Source organism: Meriones unguiculatus, chromosome 9, assembly GCF_030254825.1.
Source record: "Meriones unguiculatus strain TT.TT164.6M chromosome 9, Bangor_MerUng_6.1, whole genome shotgun sequence".
Taxonomy (NCBI): Eukaryota; Metazoa; Chordata; class Mammalia; order Rodentia; family Muridae; genus Meriones; species Meriones unguiculatus.
In genome coordinates this window covers 9,377,105-9,390,944 of record NC_083357.1, presented here as the reverse complement: position 1 = coordinate 9,390,944, position 13,840 = coordinate 9,377,105, and the positions used below count along the sequence as shown (strand labels likewise).

General features: G+C 49.6%; 1 protein-coding gene across 4 annotated transcripts in view; it reads left to right on the top strand.

Annotated features, from left to right (window-relative positions):
* The first annotated feature begins 531 nt into the window (after positions 1-531).
* Colq (collagen like tail subunit of asymmetric acetylcholinesterase) overlaps positions 532-13,840 on the top strand; it is a 52,708-nt gene continuing 39,399 nt past the window's right edge. For 3 of the 4 annotated variants that reach the window (XM_060390858.1, XM_021641730.2, XM_060390859.1), the window contains exon 1: positions 549-820. In XM_060390858.1, coding sequence (XP_060246841.1) covers positions 715-820 — 106 coding nt within the window. In that variant the 5' untranslated portion in view covers positions 549-714. Of the gene's footprint in view, positions 821-13,840 lie in introns of all 4 variants that reach the window. The other variant, XM_060390860.1, reaches the window with a different exon arrangement.

Below are 13,840 nucleotides of genomic sequence, written 5' to 3'. Positions count from 1 at the left end.
TTTGATAGTGGATGGTTGGTTCACTTTTATGTCCTGTTACAGTTCTCATCGGCTGTGCTTTTGCTTTGCATGAGGTTGAAGGGTGGCAGTTTCAGGGGGGTGGGAGTAGGGATCTTTTCATAGTGACAGCTGTTTGGAAATGCAAGTTCCCCAAGCAGAAAGTCCCAGCTCGGCTTGCATTTGTTACTGGTGGGTAAGACTGCCCTAGGCCAGCAGCTTGTCCTCGTGGAAGGTAGTTTGTGCCAGGAGACTTGGTTAGCCCTAAGGCAGGACACCTGTGTTTCAAGTGTGTCGCTGGTGGTGGGGAATGGAGTAGGAAACCCATCTGCCCTTAACCATGGCTGCAGATAAGCTCTGGGGGCTTGGCTGCCCTCTTTCTCATCTCTTCAGTAGCCACTCAAAATAAGAGAGAGAGAGAGAGAGAGAGAATTCTGACATCTTAATTTTAATGTGGGCATTTGACCCAGAGATAAATATAACCGCGGGTAGTACGGAGAAGGTTTAATGGGAAATGGTTGGCATTCTTTCTAGATAAAGGCATGGGGAAAGAAGAGGGAGGGAGGAAGAGAGGGAGGGAGGCAAGGAGGGAGGCAGGCAGAGAGAGAGAGAGAGAGAGAGAGAGAGAGAGGCCAAGAGCAGTCAGGACAAAGCTGAGCTAAGAGAGGCCCCCAGCAGCCTTGCCCTCTAACGTGATATTTACCAGACTTGGCCAGCATGGTTGTTCTGAATCCAATGACTCTGGGAATTTATCTCCAACTCTTCTTCCGCTCCATCGCTTCGCAGCCGACTTTCATCAACAGCGTGGTCCCAATCTCAGCAGGTAACTGATGACCACGACTTTCCTGGCTTCCATCTGGCAGGGGAAGGGGTGGGAGGGGTGGAATCAAGGTTGTCTTGCAGTATGTCCTGGTATTTTTACCATTCTGCTCTTAGCAGAGGAAGGCTGATGTTCCCCCAGGGTGCTTCCTGTCACCCGAGCTTGTCTCGGAAAGCCCATCTGTCCTGGCTCCAACCGTTGCTACTCAGCTACTCAAAGCCAGACGGTTGCTTCTCTGTCCCTATCTCTGCTGCCCATTTGCTGCATGATTCATTTTGATCGGGAAATTGGGAGGTGGGGATGGAGAAGTACAAGTTCTAGAGAAATGACTCCCAGATGTTTCTGTAAATCTACCTCTGACCTCCTCCTAGTGGGGCTTACCTCAGGATGCTGGAGCAAATATCTCCCTGTCAACCTTGCTGAAGGGCAAGGGGTCTGCCTGTCAGCACACCCCTTGCTGCCTTGCTGTCTCCTCAGCCAGGCCTTCTTCCCTTCAGCTCTGACAACCCATCTAGAGAAGCTGGGAAGAGTGAGGGCTTCCAGGGGGTTGGTGGGCCAGGCAGCAACCCTTTCTGCAGGCACCAGACTGCCGTCCTTGTCCTGCCTGACCTGGTACAGGGGAAGTATTGGGTTACTGGCATAGCCTTTTCAAACCTTTCTGAGGAAATTCGAGTCTCTCCAGTGGACCGGAGGAAGAAGCAGACCCTCCAGGGAGGGCCTCCCTCCTAGCCTCCTCCGTTCCTCTCAGCCACGGCTGCAAAGCCCTTTTAGCCACACCTTATTTTCTAAGCACCGTAGTCGAGTCTATGTCGATGCCTCTTTCCTCTGGACCCACCCCCGGCCTCTCTCCATTCATAAAAACAGCTCGTGGTCAAGCTTTGCTGCCAAACTGCAGGCCCGAAGGGAACGGTGGGGAGATTGCTGTGAGGCTAATTATAAAAGTGTGAGAAACTGAAGAAGCAGGGAAAAGAGAAGGAAAGGGTCCAAGAGAACCCTGGGGCGGGGGCGGGGAGGCAGACAAAGCAGGTGGTAGTCCCACCAGGAGTGTATAGCAGCGCCTCTCTCGCAAGCTCCTCTAGTCTGCAGATCATTATCCTCTGATCCACCGAGAAGTTTGATAGCAGAGTGTGCAGACACCCTGCCTGGGATTGCTCTTGGGAAGCTGAGGCAGAAGGGTGCTGTGTTCAAGACTGGCCTGGGTTACATAGTGAGACCATGCTTCAAAAATCCCAAGAGGACTTGATAGCTAATTTTGGTCTGACCTAGGGTGTGTTTCTGTGTTATATTTGGGTTATAGATTTCTTTGAGAATCTGCTAAGGACTTGGGAATTAGGGAAACTTGCTTCTCTGGTTTCAGCCTGGCCTCTGATGAGCTGTCTGGCTTCTGGGAGACAGTTGGGTCTAGACTCCAAGCACCAGGGGGTGTCATTTTGTGCTTCCGTTAACTATAGATATTTCCAGGGTCAGACAGCGCTAGATCTGTAGATGCTCAGTAAGTACCTGTTGAGTGAAAGAAGGTGCGGGGACCATTCGCATTTTAAAATTATCTAATTTATGTAAAATCAAGGTCGCTAAGGTCTTCCTAAGGCTAGACAGAAAAGAATCTGTAATTTCTTTGAGCTGCTCACTTAGAGAGGACCCACACAGTGTAGACATGTCTTAGAGAAGGTTTTTGACAGGATGCAGCTTAGTGTAAAGACCGGAAGGAGGGAAGGAAGGAAGGAAGGAAGGAAGGAAGGAAGGGCTCACTTCTTTCAGGGGAGTGGGGTCTACACCTGCAGTGTCAAGAGACACAGGGATTTGTGACTGAAGGAAGACTTTCCCATCCTGTCCTTGAGAGGGCAGGAGGAGGAAGTAGGGGAACTAGATCCCAGGAGCTGTGGTCTCCTGCAGGAGGGGCTGGCAAGTGTAAGTGAAGTCACACGGGTCCCAGCGCAGGGAGTAGGGAGGCCTCTAACCTCTCTCTCCTCCCACCCCAACCACCTATTGGCAGAGCCTCCTACTGGCCAAAACCAACCCAAAGCAGAGGTCTAAGAGTGTGAAGCTCCTTAATGCAGACCACGGGATCAACCTGAGTGGCACAGGGGCTGAGGGGGACACAGACTAACCTGCCCATCATGTGTAGGCTCATCTTCCCGCCCTCTCTCTTTCCCCCATTCCTCCTTTCCTTTTCCATTTTCTTTCTTTTCCCATTCTCTTTCCTCCCTTTTCATTTCCACGGTGCTGGGGATTGAACCCAGGGCCTGGCACAAGCCATGCGAGCACCCTACCACAGAGCTACACCCTTAGCCCCGCAGGCTCTTGAGATGCATTGCTAACCCTGGATCTTGTGATTGGGAATGTAGGCTGCAGACATTCGGCCAAACAATGGCATCAACCACAGAAATTGTTACCAGTTCAGCACAGTTATCTGCTGTCTCCTGCGGCCATCCCTTCCCTTCGATCCCCTCATTTAGATGCCATGGCTTCCCAAAGCAGCGCCCTGAAGTTAGTTCAGGACTTGTAATCAAACAGTTCCCTGAGCCGGGATGACTGGGGTCCTTTCAAAATACTTAGAGCAGTCTGACTTGATCTGACCTCCTCTGTGTCCTGAAAAAGGTAAGCAGTATTGAAGCTGAAACAGCCCCCAGGAAAACACTTTCTTTTGGCTCCCTGGTGACCTTAGGAGAGTCTGCTGTGTGCCTGATGGTGTGTAAGGTGCTTCAGCGTTTCACAGAGGCAGGCAGGGTGCAGCCTGTGTTCTAGGGGGCTGTGCTGAAGTGCTGGCTTCATAGGCACCCTTCAGGACTGTGCTGGTGGAATGTCTCTCACAGGCCTGCAGGAAACGCCTGCCCTCCTGTGTGTGTGTGTGTGTGTGTGTGTGTGTGTGTGTGTAAGGGAGGGGGAGGGCACCCTCTCTTCAGGAAGGACCCTGCTACTGAACTGCCAAATAGCCCCAACTCTCTGAATCAGGTGTGCATTACCTGACAGCCTCCACTGCTAGGGGGAGAGGAGAACCAGGCAGGGAGCAGAACGCACCAGAGGCCAAAGCTGTGACACAAACCTACCATTCCAGTTTGGGTTTTTGGCACACGGCTACCTTGGGCTGGCTCGGCTCTTACCCCAGTCTTTGAGCATCGTTCTCGCAGGCACACACGCTGTTCACGATGGATGCAATGACAACCACAGGCAGATATGTTGATTACATTTTTATTCGTCGCTGTGTCATGGTCAGGGTGCATGTGGTCAGAGGACAGGTTATAGGCGTTGGTGGTTCTCTCCTCCTACCACCTGAGGTCAGGGATGGAACTCAGTTCTTCAGGCTTAGTGGTAGGTATTGAGTGTGATGGCGCACAGCTGTGATCCCAGCACTCTGGCAAAGCAGAAGCTCGAGTTGGAGGCCACATGGGCTAAAAAACAGGGCGGGAAGAAAAATAGTAAAGAAGTGGGGCATGATTTTGAGACCACAAAGACTGGTTGAGGGGGATGAGGCATATGGCCCCTGAGGGTGACATGGACTGCTGCACAGGAACAGGGTGATCACAGATGGTCCAGGGAACACCGAAGAACGGGGTTCCCCCCATTTAGCTTCCAAGGGCAGGTAAGTGACAGATACAGTTCAGGATAACTTTTGTTAAAAATGCCAGGAGCCTAGGGTGTATTGCGTTAGCCATTTGCTGGGGCAATGTACTTTGCTCCGAATCTTAAAACTAGAATCGTTTATTGCTGGAGTTCTTGTTTCGTGGGTTCCCTAAGGGTCATCTCATCTGGTGTGGGATGGGCTGATCCTAGCTGGGCTCTGTCTGGGTGTATGGACTGACTTGGTGCTAGTGTCCACTTACAGATGGAGCGCCGTCCGTGGTTGTGGCTCCCCGAAGGGTAAAGCATTAGACCCATAGGCAATACTTCTGGAGGACCAGACCTCAAACAAGATGTTTGTAATAATCACACACCCATGGTGGGGATGGGGCAGCACTCTTACTTCGAAAAAGATACCTAGAGGTTAGTTAAGATACAGAGGTTAGTTAAGTAACCCGCCCAAGGCCACACAGCTGGATTGTGGGAGGTCTGGAGACTGCTTTAAGTCTAGGACCTTCATCAACGTAGACCAAATGCGCTTGTGGCCAGGAAACGGGCGAGGGGCCTTCTCAGCACTGCAAGGCTGTCCTCCGTCCTTGTCCTTGGACTCCTCTGTGTTCCTTGCTGTCCACTCCCTCCTGCCTCGTCCTCAGATTGTCAGTACCCAAAGTTCCTACAAACAACTGAATACTGATTTAGTCTGTTATTGTTGGTGGTGGTGTTTTACTTCCTTCTAGTGCCCACTCGGCCTTGAACTCACTCCGTAGGTCAGAGTGGCCGAAGCGTCACCACCCTCCTGTGTTAGTCTTGTCTCCCAAATGCTAGGATTACAGACACGTGCCTCCCGGCTCAGCCTGGCATTGTTTTATAAACGTGTGCATGACTTGCCCAGACACTGATTTACCTCTCTGGTACTTCTATCTTAGTGACAACATAAAATCAGAGTGAGTCAGGGTACTTTGGCCTGTGATCATGACGACTTCCATAAACTTTTTCGGGCCTGTGAGCCATCCTACCCTCTGCCTATATGGACATATGCTCCTCTTCCATAAAGGATTTCCCAGGCAGGCAGGAAGGTAGGCAGGAACTCTCCAGGACATTTGTGGGTCCAAATTTCAGAATCCAGATGGGGGAGAAGACAGAAATCTAGTGCAGTAGAGTGAGGGCACATGGAAGGATGAGATTCTGTTTGGGTGCTGGAATCCTCCGCTGCTGCATTCTGTGGCCTATATGATGCCCAGCCTCCGACTCTGCTGCCTGGAAGCCAGCCAGACCACCACTTGGGGAACATCCAGATTCTTGGCACTAGATCACGGGTCATTTATTTGTGTCTGATGCTGATCAGCTATTGTTTAATGTCCTATAATGCACTTGCAAGCCATCTCCTCTCATTTAGCTCCCCATATTTCCTCTGTATAATAAAATCAGAGAGGGTTCTTAAGATCCAGGGCTCTGTAGGGGGTCTCAGGCACCTGCCATCCTTATCCCAAGTCTCTATAGCAGCAGGGGCCTCCCCACTCCCCTTCTCTCTGAAAGGAGAGGTGGTATAGGAGTTGGCTATCCTGACCTACCTCTCCACCCCATCTCGCTACCTTTCAGCATGCCGAGGCCTGCCTTCCTCCCATGCATAACCACACAAAAGCAGCATGGCTCTTTTTGGAGACAGAGTGCCTCTGGCTTCCATGTGACACGCGAGATGCTGGTGACTGGCCTTCCTTAAGTGCTCCTGATGCTCATGAGTACTACCTATGACTGTTACCAGTGTCCCCTGAACCTCTCTATTACAGAGCCCTTGACAGCTACGGAAGCCCGTGATCTTTACTGCATCCCCCTGCAGTAAGGGGTCCTGTGTTTAAGCTCCGACCGTCATGGTTATGAACTGGATGGTAATGGGAGTTCATGTCACTGGGATAAGCCCCAAGTTCCTGTCTTTAAAAGGGGCAGAGCGGTCTCTGTCTTACAGAGGCACTCTGGGAGAATTCCTTCATTCGGCTAAGTTTTAATAAGAGCCAGCCATGTGCCTGCAAGCGGGTCGCAGCACACAGACACAGTTATCTGACCCACAGGTGACTGTGAGAACTTGCCCTAGCTGTCCTGCTGGTGACTGCCTGCGTGCTTTGGACCATGGAAAGAGCAGGGGGTTGAAGGTTAAATTGCTTTAATTGCCAATGCTTAAAAAGTAGATGGTTTTATATTTGAGCCTATTTCTGGCTTTTCTTAAAAACACATTCCTTGGACTGCCGACTGTTGTGATTGTCCTGATCCCTCCTTTGGGGATGACATGTTGACTGTGCTTGGGGCCTGCTCCCCCTCATCCAGTGTCTCCATATCCTCCTGCCTCACACCTGCTTCACTCTTCTAATTATATCTGCCTCTTTGGGCTCCCCTGGGCATGTGACTCAAAAGCCCTGCTAGCTTTCCCTCCCTTTGCAGTCTCAGCATGTCTTTCTAGTTTCCAAAGTTCTGCAGAACTGAACTGGAGGGCAGCACTCCACAGCCCCATAACCCTGTACCACAGCGTGGGTTCCAGTCCAGCAAGAACCACCTAGCTCGGGCAGCATTTCGAGTTCTCCTGGTGATCGGAAGGGTTAGCCTTAGCCAACCATTGCACTATAGCGGGCATCAGAGTCAGTGAGGGACTCGCTAAAATGCAGGTCCCTGGGACCCGTCCAGGAGGCCCTGACCTGGGGGTGCGAGCGTGTGCCCGAGCTTCCGCATCGCCCCGCCTCTGGTGCTGCCGCGTGGCAGGCTCATGGTCCACACTTTGAAAACCCCTGCTCCAGCTCACTGCGGGGTCACTCCATTAGCTTCCTGTGGACATGAATCACCTCCAACACAGGCATAGGACACCTCTATTCTCTTATAGTTCTAGAGGTCCCAAGACTAAAATAATTTTCACTGGGTGGAGGCCAAGCACCCAAGGAAGTTTAGTTCCCTCACGTTTTCTAGATCTAAGCTGTGTTTCTCAGATGCATTGATTCCAGCCTTCTTTTCCATATTCACGTGAAGCCATGCTACTGGCTGCTTCATGCCGCCTTCCTTCTCAAATCGCCTTCCTCGGTACGTTGTGTTTGTTTGTGGTGCTGGGGTGTAAACCCAGGGGCTTGTACATGGTAGGCAAGCACCCTAAAGTGGAGTTGTATACCCCCCATCCCCCTCCAGCCTCTGCCTCTCTCTTGAAAGAACAGTTGTGATTACATTTAGGAACCATCAGATAACCCAGGATCGTCTCCTCACTTCAAATATCTCAGTTGTACCCACAATGCCACCTTTCCCCCAGAAGGTAGCGTTTACCAAAGCTCAGACAGTGATAGGGGCCGTTCAGTGAGCCCCATTTCTCTTCTGCTTTGTTTAAATGCTATCCGATTAAACGAAGCAACAAGGATGCGGTTGCAGTGGAAAAAGGGAAACTCTGGGTTAGTCCACATGGGGTGTTTTCCTGAACTGCTCACCCCATGGGTGGCTGGATTTCGACACTACTGGGGACCCCAGGAAGACAGGGATCTGGGATCGTTACGAGCCAAGTCTTGGGGGCCAATCTTTCTCCCCAAATCGCCGCAGAGGCCTCTCCAGTGGCATCAGGAGGAACACTTCTAGCACTCTGCTCCCTGGGATCAAGATTTCTGTTTCGCATAGCTTTGGGACCTTAGGCACATTGCCATCCGTCAGGCTAAAGGTACCTAACCCACAAATACACTGTCAGGATGGGGGGGGGCTCATTCTGAACACTACAGAGCTTTGAAGGGTGCCTGTCACATAACCTGTGATATATACACACATTTCTGACATTGTTTCCAGATCTCACTGTGTGTATACACACAGCAAAAGGTTATTTACCCTACAGTTCATTGCACCGAACCCCAAAAACCTAAATAACTTTTTGCTTAAAGCACTTAGTGAATTCAAGGAGGAAATTGAGCTTTCTGTGTAGCGCTCTTCATTTGTAAACCAGGCCCTAAAGAAGGAAGACGCTGGGCCACTTAGGGAAAAGGATCTCCTGCCCTGGTGACGGGCTTCCCCTGACGCCTTTAAAAATATACCTGGCACTCTTCCATCTCTGAGCCCCAAGGAACTCTCCATTCAAACCCATACTTATCTCCCCATGGCAACCAATGAAAACATGGGGTGTTGCACACTTGAGAGCTTGGGACAGCTGAGGGAAGCTCGTGTGGTCACCCAGCCAACCATCCGGGGCAAGGACTGAAAAGAGGAAGGAGGGAAGCAGGAATGAGCCATCCAGGCCCCTCCCCTTCCGGCCCTCCTCTGCTCACCCTCCAGCTGCTGTCCTCTGAAGGGGTTGGGAAAACCCCAGCAGCTGCCCTCCTGCTTCAGGGACTTCCCTCTCAGACTCTTGCTTCAGGATGGCCTTTCTAACTTCAGTGACACGGGGAGGCGGGGCGGGGGGGCGGTGACAGCAGCCGACCTGCTTACAGAGCCCTGCCCTCAACTGGAGCACGCTGCTGCTGTGACCCTCCATGAGAACCTGCATTGTAGATGAGGGGCCTGCAGGGTCTCATTGTCCAGAGAGGTTGAATTTGGTTGGTTTGCCACTTTGTGTCCACACAGGGCCAACTTCCTGTTCACCACCATCTTTACTGAGATAGACCTCATGGTGGTTCCTGGCAGCTTCCAAATTCTCCATGGTCAGACAGAAACCAAATTCTCAACATGGAGACTTAGTGTTTGAAGAGACAAAGAGGCTAGGGAGACATTGAGGGAGGCACACTGGTCTGGGTGAAGAGCTCCCTCACTACTGGGATGTCTATAGGCTCAAGAAGAAAGGCCCCATGAATGAACTGACACAGTTCTCAGAAAAAGCAAGAATGGCCAACGAATATATGAAAGCATGATCAACATCCTTAATCATCAGGGATGCGCAAGTCAAAGCTACTTTGATTCTTTCACCCCAGTCAGATTGGCTGTCATCAATATAAGAAGCTGGGCGTGGCGGCCTGACCTGGAAGGCTGAGACAGGAGGACTACTATGAGTTTGAGGCCAGCTTGGGCTATAGACTGAGACCTTACCTCAAAAAACCAAAAAGGAAGAGAAAGCAAGCAACAGTAAAAGCCGTCCCGGATGCGGAAGGGGAGGAGCCCTCCACACGATGGTGGGAATGCAAACCTAGTGAAGCCCTTGTGGAGCTCAGTGTGGAGGTTCCTGAGAAAACTGGAGAGAGAGACGCTATATGGCCCCACTGCACCCTGCATTCCTGAGCCCACCCAAAAGGACTCCACATCAGTACTCTTCAGAGACACCCACACACCTGCGTTTATTATAGCAGTAGTCACAGAAGCCAAAATACAGAAGCTGGCTATGTGTCCATCACAGACAAAAGGGTAAGGAAAAGGTGGCATGTAAGCACACTGCAGTTTTCTTTAGCTGTAAAGGATGAAACCAGGCCATTTTCAGGAAAGTGCCTGCAGCTGGAGATCATGTTGAACAAAATAAACTAGATTCAGGTAATTTTCATGTTTCTCTCACACAAGGACTCTAGACCCTGCTCATAACACAGAGCTAATACCCGTCAGAATATGTATAATCCTAAAAACACTTATTATACATGTATGTTTGTATATGTGAAAACAGGAAGGAACCTGCATGGAGGGAGGAAATACCTAAACGGAGAGGGGAACAAGAGGGAAACGAGGAAGAAAGACAAAACATCCTATGTCTCTCATGCAGAGTCTCTATGTGGCTGTGGTTTGATTTTGTGCAGGACACCACAACCATAGTGAGTTCATGAGGGCTGCAGCCAGGTCAGTTTCCCAGCACCCCATCCACCCCCTCTCACCTGGTTTCTGCCCCCCTCTCCCATGATTTTCCCTGAGGCTTGTGGGTGAGTGTGGGTGTGACAGCCCATTTGTGGCTGAACAGCCATAGTCACTTATTCTCAGCACTTTGACAAGTTTTGAGTCTCTTCATTACCCACTACAGAAGGCAGCGTCACCAGTTCTGTGGAGATTAACACAAACATTTAAAGCAGTTTGCTGCACGAGCACTTAGCAGAACACCAGCGGTACAAGCCTCCCCACTAAGAGAGCCCTCCCAGCCATGGGCTTTGACCAAGCTTTTAGAAACAGGCTTCTGTTTTCTGTTTTAGGGTACAAAGTGTGTCTTCTGTTCTCTCATGTGTGGAACACACACACACATGCACACATGAGACTAAGCAGGAGGCCTATCTGGGAGAAGAAAGACCAGTGAGAAGAAGGGGGACATAAAATGCTAATGGGAGGCACATATGATAAAATATACCAAATATAATAAAACCTATTATTTTGTATACTGTTAAAAATTAATAAAAAGAAAAAAATGCCCTCTGAAAAAAGTAAACAGACTTACATCTTAGACTATAATTGCAAACTAGTTAAATATAAAATACAAGTATAAATATATTTTAAATATAAAATAGGAACTATAAGATTATTAAAACAAAGGGAGATTCTTTTTTCTTTTTTGTCTTAGATTCTTTTTTAATTTTAATTTTTATATTAATTACAGTTTATTTACTTTGTATCCCAGCTATAGCTCCCTCCCTAATTCCCTCCCAATCCCACCCTCCCTGCCTCTCTCTAAGACCACTGATGGGAGAGGTCCTTCTCCCCTTCCATCTGACCCTAGTTTATCAGGTCTTATCAGGACTGGCCGCAATGTCCTCCTCTGTGGACATAGCAAGGCTGCTCCTCCCTTGGGGGGTGGGGGGTCAGGGGAAGGCAAAGAGCCAGCCACTGAGATCATGTCAGAGCTAGTTCCTGGAGATTCTTTTTTTCTTAAGTGGTGGTAGGGTAGAGCAAAATCCAGAAAAGAGTTCTGCATTAAATTCTACTCCACTAAAAAATATGTTTGAGGCCTAAACAAGCTGGGAGAAAAGAATGGAAGAAGAGGAGGAGGAAGAGTAGTCATAATGGGCACTACTCTCCTTCCCGATGAGAAGAAAGAATTAACCCCAGCAGCCCCTGAAGAAAGAATTAGGGGTCTGCAGTGCGTGCTGTCCTTGGTGTCATCTACTGTATGGGAAATGCAAATGAAGACCACACCAGATCTCTGTCTCACCTCTCACAGCTACGGCACCCCCTGTGCCTGGGAGGGAGAGTCGGCTCCGTGGGGTAAAGCAGGTGGCACACGGAGAACACTCCCCCTGCCTGGCACTTCTGTTTCCGGAAATTCTCTGTCACACACTACATGTAAAGAAGCATGGGGTGAGTGCTGAATGTCTGCAAGTCATCTGATTGCACATCAAAAAGAGCAGAGTGAACAAAAGCCTGCTTTTTCCAAGTGGAGAAAGACCATGAAGCTGTATAGAAGAATGCAGGCGCATAGTGATGGAGCACGGGCTCTCTACCATCATCCCGGCAGCAGAGCGACAATCCGTGGGAGGCAAGGGGGCAGGTTCAGGTCATCATCACTCAGTAGCTGTGTCGGTTCAAACTTCTGGAGTCTGACCCTGAGCGCTTTGTTTTAGAGATATTTAAGCACAGCACAATTTAATGAAAACATATCCCGGTGTTAACTGACTCAGACCTGAGTGCACCACAAAGCAGACATAAATCAGAGGAACAAAATCAGCTAAATACAGATTGGACGTGGCTACATCGAAGATCCTTGTAAGGTGCGTAAAGATGGGTGCTGTACGTTGACCGAAAAAAACTGGCTTATGCTAAGGGTCTGCGGGAGGATCCAGTGTGGCCTCAGCCACACAGACAGAGCACAGGTCACCAGGCTAGCAGACACGTCTGCTCGTGGTTTCCTGGACAGATACCAGGCTATACGTTTCTTCTTCTGGAGGCACAGCCTTGCGTGTTCAACATTCCAGATCCTCCTTGTGCTTACCGTGAGCACAAAGACCCCCGGCCTCCTACAGAAAACGGACACAGAATAACCTCTTGGATATGTGTACGGGAGCTGAGAGGGCTGGACATGGTGACACACAGCAGTGATCTCAGCCCTTAGGAAGCTAAGCAGGAAGAGTTCTGCAATTACAACGTTACAAAGAGCTTCAGGCTTAGCTTGGCAACTCGGCTGCCTTGAAGCTTTGTTGTTCAATAGAGTCCAAAGGGGCAACCCTGTGTCCCCCAAATTCTGGAATACAGGGATTCATGTGAGCTGGCAGATACTTGTCTGTTCCTTGAGCAGCCAAGGACTCCCAGGAACCCAGCTTCTCTCCTTCCCATTTGTAATGGGACCCTGGACAACTCATACAGCAAGTGATATAGAAAGGTCATTTAGGGGAAGGCATTAAGTGAGACACAGAGTTTTGTATTTCATTTTTTTTTTCCATAGCGAAGTGTCATTGTGGAAAAATGAAGGCATGGAAACTCAGGGTCTTTCCACCCAGCCACAGCTGTCAGCAGGTGTTGGAAATAACTCACCCTGCAGGCCCAGGGCAGCTGACCTGTGGCCAGATTTCCTGAATAATTCCACAAACTTGGCCTTCGCTGTCAAGCCCAACAGAAGATTTAATAGTGCCTGCTGATTGATGCTGGCTGCTGTAATCCAATTCTGAGCTGAGGCTCATCCAGCCTCAAGGAGGCTTCCTGATGCTCCCTGGTCTCCTAATAACATTGTCTCCTCCTCCCTCTGCATCCACCACAGGCCATTTGGTCAAATTAGAACATGAACTCAAAGAAGCAGATGCCTTCCTTTAGATAAGATACAAAGCAATTCCCTTGCGGAAGGAAAGGGGATGGGTTTGTTTTCTTTTGTCCTTGTGGCTAAAAGAGGCCCTGTTGATACGTGGCTTGGATAAAATAATGACAACCAGGAGGTGGCTCTCTCTCAAGGTGTCTCTACGTCTCTACAGGGGGTGGGTGTCTTGTCTTCATGATGAATGGCTGCAAACTCCCAAAAGCACTGACATCCAGACTGGTCAACAGAAGCACAGGGCTGACCTGCCTCAACCCATATCTTGTAGTTCTAAGTTGCTTGCTTAAAGATTTTCAAGTTCTCATTTTATTATTATAAAGTATTTCAAAAAATTCAAAAGAAATTGTGAAAAGAATTGTTCAGGAGCCACCAATATTCAGCTCACTGCCCTGGACTAAATGGTGCCCCCCTCAAGATTCTGCACAGCCCCCCAGAACCTCAGAATGGGACTGCCGAGGGCATGGAGGGTCTTTAAAGAAGCAACTGAGTTAAACAAGGCCTTGGGGTAAATCCTAATTCCTTCTGGCCTTATTGAAAAAATAGGTTTGGATGTACAAAAGAGACCAGGGACATAGCAAGATGGCACCCAGTTGCCCATGAGCCAGTGAGGGAGGGCACAGGGGAATCTAAGCCTTCAACATGTTGACTTTGGATTTCTGATGATCAGAACTCTGATGAACGAGTGCATGTTAATGAAGCCACCTGGTCTGAGATGTCTCCATACATAGCTCAATAGGAAACCACTTCCCTGATTCCTCCGGCAGCACTTGGCCATGTCTGTTCTTCCATCCATCCATCTTTGTTTGTTTGTTTGTTTTTAAGAC